This window comes from Herpailurus yagouaroundi, unplaced genomic scaffold (genome assembly GCF_014898765.1).
Source record: "Herpailurus yagouaroundi ecotype Mexico unplaced genomic scaffold, PumYag 66024, whole genome shotgun sequence".
Taxonomy (NCBI): domain Eukaryota; kingdom Metazoa; phylum Chordata; class Mammalia; order Carnivora; family Felidae; genus Herpailurus; species Herpailurus yagouaroundi.
Window position 1 is genome coordinate 428 of NW_024419098.1, and position 4,239 is coordinate 4,666.

The following is a 4,239-nucleotide window of genomic DNA, read 5'->3' on the forward strand; positions in this document are numbered from 1 at the left end:
GTAAGAGTGGCCCTGGAAGAGCGGAGGAAGCGGGGCAGAAACACGGGGAGGGACAGGCAAGCGGACGGTGTGAGGAAGAGGCAGCGGCCCAGGGGAGAGCTAGGGGGGAGCGGCCGAGGGCGGCCGCCTCGGAAAGCCGGCCAAGGACTGTGAACCGAACACCCAGGCGAACGTTTCTGACCGGCTGGGCCCCAACCACAAGCCGTGGGAGGCGCATGAGAATCGCCCTGGGGGGGGGGGGGGTGGTCGGCAGGAGAAGGTGGCCCACGCCAGCCAGCCAGCCCACCCCAGCCACCCGGCCGGAGGGCACCCTGCCTCCCTGCCCCTCCCCCGCGCCCCGGGGGCCCTGCGGGGAGCTGGGGCGGGGAGGGGGGGGGAAAGGGGGGGGGGGGGGGGGACCCCAGCCAGGCCGAGGCAGCCCCGTCAGACGTCCAGCACGTGGTTCAGGTAGGAGATGTAGCAGATGGCCAGACGCAGGATCTCGATCTTGGACAGCTTCTTGTCGGGGGGCAGCGTGGGCAGCAGCTTGCGCAGCTCGGCGAAGGCCAGGTTGAAGGCTTCCACGCGGATTCGCTCCCGCGTGGCGTGGGCCGTGCGGTACTTGGCCGTGGCCCGGCGCCGCCGCCGCCGCTCCTCCCGGCTCAGGTGCTGGAGGTCTTTCCGGCCGGGCTCTCCGGGCTCCAGGCCCCGGGCCTGGCCCCCTCCGGGACCCCCAGGCCCCGCCCCGTCGGGGCCCGCCCCGCCCCCACAGTCGCTGAAGCCCGACTCGGTCTCGGAGTGGGTGGGAGGCAGGTCGAGGTCCACCGCGTCTGAGTTGAGCATCATGATGGAGGCCCCCCGCCCGGTGAGATCAGGATCCCCTCCCCACCCCTCCCTCCGGGAGCCTCCAAGCTGGTTGTGGGAGGGGCAGGAAGGGCCTGGGGGAGTGGGGTCTGCCACTGAGCTGAGGAGGTGAGAGCCACTTCAAGGTCCCATGGTCAGGGTTCCAGTCCGGAGCCTGGAGGAGAGAAGGGGAAGTTGATGGGGGCCGAGGGAGGAGGAAGGAGACAGCTCCGAGACGGGGAGGGCAAGAGGAAGGTTGGGGAAGGACTGGGAGCAGGGAGGTCCTGTACGAGTCGGGGGAAGAAAGGCGGAAAGGTGGGGAGAGACGCGCAGGTGGACGGACGCTGTAAAGGACTAGGAGGAGAGGTGGTAAGAATGGAAGAGAATCCTGGGGGTGAGCGGCAGGAAAGGAGGAGAAATGAGGAGGGGGTGGGGGGCAGCATAACACCGAGCGAGGGGATTAAAGACCTAAAACCAGACAGCTCCTAGAAGAAAACACAGGGGAAAGCTTTATGACATCGGACTTGGCACTGATTTCTTGGAGATGATGCCAGAGGCACAGGCAGCGAAAGCAAAGACGGACACATGGAACCACGTCGAACTTGCAAACTTTCGTAAGTCAAAGGACACAATCAGAAGAGCGAAAAGGCAACAGACCACAGACCGGAGAACATACATGCAAATCGCATCTCTGATGAGATCCAGAATATTTATAATATCCAGAATATTATAAAGAACTCTGGCAAGAACAAAACATCAGATCACTCAATTAAAAAAAATGGGCAGAGGACTTGAACAGACGTTTCTCCAAAGATGGTTTACAAATGGCCAACAAACACGGAAAGACGCTCACATCATTCAGCGCCAGAGAAAAGCAAATCAAAACCGCGGTGAGCCATCACCCCGCGTCCCCTAGGATGGCTGCTATCAAACGAAAACAAAACAGAAAATAAGACGGGTGGATGAGGATGTGGAGAAATCGAGACCCTTGTGCCCTGTCGGGGGTGAGGGGTGGGGCCGTCAGCTGGTGCGGCCGCTGTGAAACGCCTAACGGAGGTTCCCCTCAAAATTAAACATAGGACTGCCGTATGACCTAGTCGTTCCGCTTCTGAGTAGATAGCGAAAAACGAAGTGAAATCGGGATCTTGAAGAGATATCTGCATGGGGACGTTGACTGCAGCTCTAGTCACGAGACGTGGAAACCTGTCCATCGACCGATGAATGGATGAAGAGTACGGGGCGCATACGTTCAATGGAATATTATTCAGCCTTAAAAAGGAAGGAAATCCTATGGCGAGCTGCCGCACTGATGAAACTTGAAACTCGTCCTACTAAACGAAATGAGCCTGTCACAAAAAGGTAAATACTGAGTGATTCCACTTCTCCGAGGAATCGAAGTCGTCAACTTCATAGACACAGAAAGTAGCATGGCAGTTACCAGGGGCAGGGGGAAGAGGGGGGAGGGGGAGGTGTTGTTGAAAGGGGGTAGAGTTTCGGATTTGAAGGATGAAAAAGTTTTGGAGATCTGTTTCACCACCATGGGAATACACCTAATACTACTGAACTGTAAATTAAAAATGGTAGATTTTATGTTACGTGTTTTTTTACCATTTTTTACCAAAAATGCTTAATAATAAAATGAAAGAAAAAAAAAAAAAACAACCAAGCGAGACTGCAGTCACAGCGCCAAGAGAGGTTGGCCGTGACTCTAAACCTTCCCCAGTTGTGATGGGAGAGCTGCGAGCCTTGGCCTCACTATCAACCCCCCCCCCCCCACCCAGGGCCCCGCTGCAGTCCTGCTGCCTCTGGGGGGTGGGGAGGGGATAAGCACGCAGACTGCCCATTGTAGAGTGGACGGGGACATATGGAGCTCGGCACAGCTGTCCCAGCCCAGTCCCTGCCGGCCCCCCACCCCCCAACATGACCACCACAGACACGTGATCCTACCACCCCATCCACTAGAGTCCGGAAGTGTCCCTTCTGGCCACGATTGCCCTGCTCGGGACCAGCCCCTTCCTCTAGCTCTGTCCTCAACACCCTCAGCCATTGCCACTCCCTGGCCCTTTTGGTGACTCTGCAAAGAAGATGACGGGAAGGGACCAGAGTCGGCGTCCCACTTCGAGTCCTCCCCCAGCCCAGCATCAGTTCAGATGTGGTGTGTGTGGGGGGGGGGGGGGTGCCTGGACACCGTTCTGGGACTTGGCTAAGGTTTGCTTGTCCCGGGGACCAGAGGGGGTCAGGGCGAGGCAGCAGGGAAAGGTATGGGCGAGGCTCTGCTTAGGACGAGTGTGGAGGGGGAACAGAGGGCCACTCTGCTCAGAGCTCGTGGGACTCAATGGCCAAAAACAGAAGCACTGAGGCTCCTTTTCAGTCTCCATCTTCCCTTCCTTACCAGCCCGGTTCTCTGGCCTGATGGACCCCCAGCCTTGTCCCCGACCCCGCTGTCGTTGACAAATAGTTACTAAGCGCTGGGGGGTGATGGGTAAGTCGACATCTGACAGACACGCCATCACCACAACACAAAACGGAAGGCGGTCGGTGTTGATGTTGAAATTCAGAACGCGCTCCACATCCCGGGGGCCAAAGGAACAGGAGAGGATTGCAACAGGGGGGGAGGCCCCGAGGTCAGCCCCTCCCGGGACACGGTTACTGTCCCCACTCCCCAGCTCCGGGCTTCAGGAGTTCGGCTCTGGGGCTCCCAGCACATCTGTCACCACCAGATTCTCCCTCTGCCTGTGTCCCTTCACCCCTGACCGCTGTGCCGTGCCTTCCCCTCCCCTCTGTGTGCTCCCAGTCTGATCCCCGTCCCACCTCCTGGCCCCGCTGTCTTCCCCGGCTCAGGCCCTGGCAGCGGCTTCCATGTACCCAACAAGTCCTCACCCCAAATCCACTTCTGGTCCCAAAGTTCCAGGCTCCGAGGATGAGGGAGGCCAGCAGTTCCAAGCATCTGGGGTGGGATGCTCATCTCCTGCCCCCCCTTCCGCCATGCTCAACCCGATCGAGAACAGACAGGCACAAAGCGTCCAGGGGCAGGAATGGAGGAGAGGGAGGTGCGGGGACACACGAGAGAGAGAGGAACTCGAGGAAGGCTCTGGGAGGGGACCTGAGCCAGAGTGCAAGGGACACACCCACCCCTCCCCAGCCCACGGTTCTCCCTTTACCTAGGAAGACCCTGCGAGGGGGTCTGAGCTCGCAGGACAGGGGGCAGCGTTGACAGCCCCGGTCTCCTCTGGCTGCTGGGAGCTCATCCGTCTGCAAAGTTAGTGACCAGCTCTCTAGAGCTCTCGGGGGCGGCGGCGTGGCGTGGCTGTACAGGCTCCAGGGCAGATGAGAGGGCTACACATGGTGGGAATATAGGGCCCAGGAGGAGGGGGTGGGCTTGGTCAGGGACTGGAGCCACTGGCACTCACACACACA

General features: G+C 59.6%; 1 protein-coding gene across 1 annotated transcript; it reads right to left on the reverse strand.

Annotated features, from left to right (window-relative positions):
• Window positions 1–363: 363 nt before the first annotated feature.
• NHLH1 (nescient helix-loop-helix 1) lies at window positions 364–4,233 on the reverse strand. The gene is made up of 2 exons (XM_040466777.1): window positions 3,984–4,233; window positions 364–997 (listed from the first exon to the last, which is right to left on the reverse strand). Exon 2 carries the CDS (start codon window positions 823–825, stop codon window positions 424–426), a length of 402 nt encoding a protein of 133 aa, XP_040322711.1. The 5' UTR covers window positions 826–997; window positions 3,984–4,233; the 3' UTR covers window positions 364–423.
• Window positions 4,234–4,239: the final 6 nt, after the last annotated feature.

What these genes read in the sequence shown, in the direction of transcription:
- NHLH1 (XM_040466777.1), bottom strand. Translation starts at nt 825, where the DNA reads ATGATGCTCAACTCAGACGCGGTGGACCTCGACCTGCCTCCCACCCAC.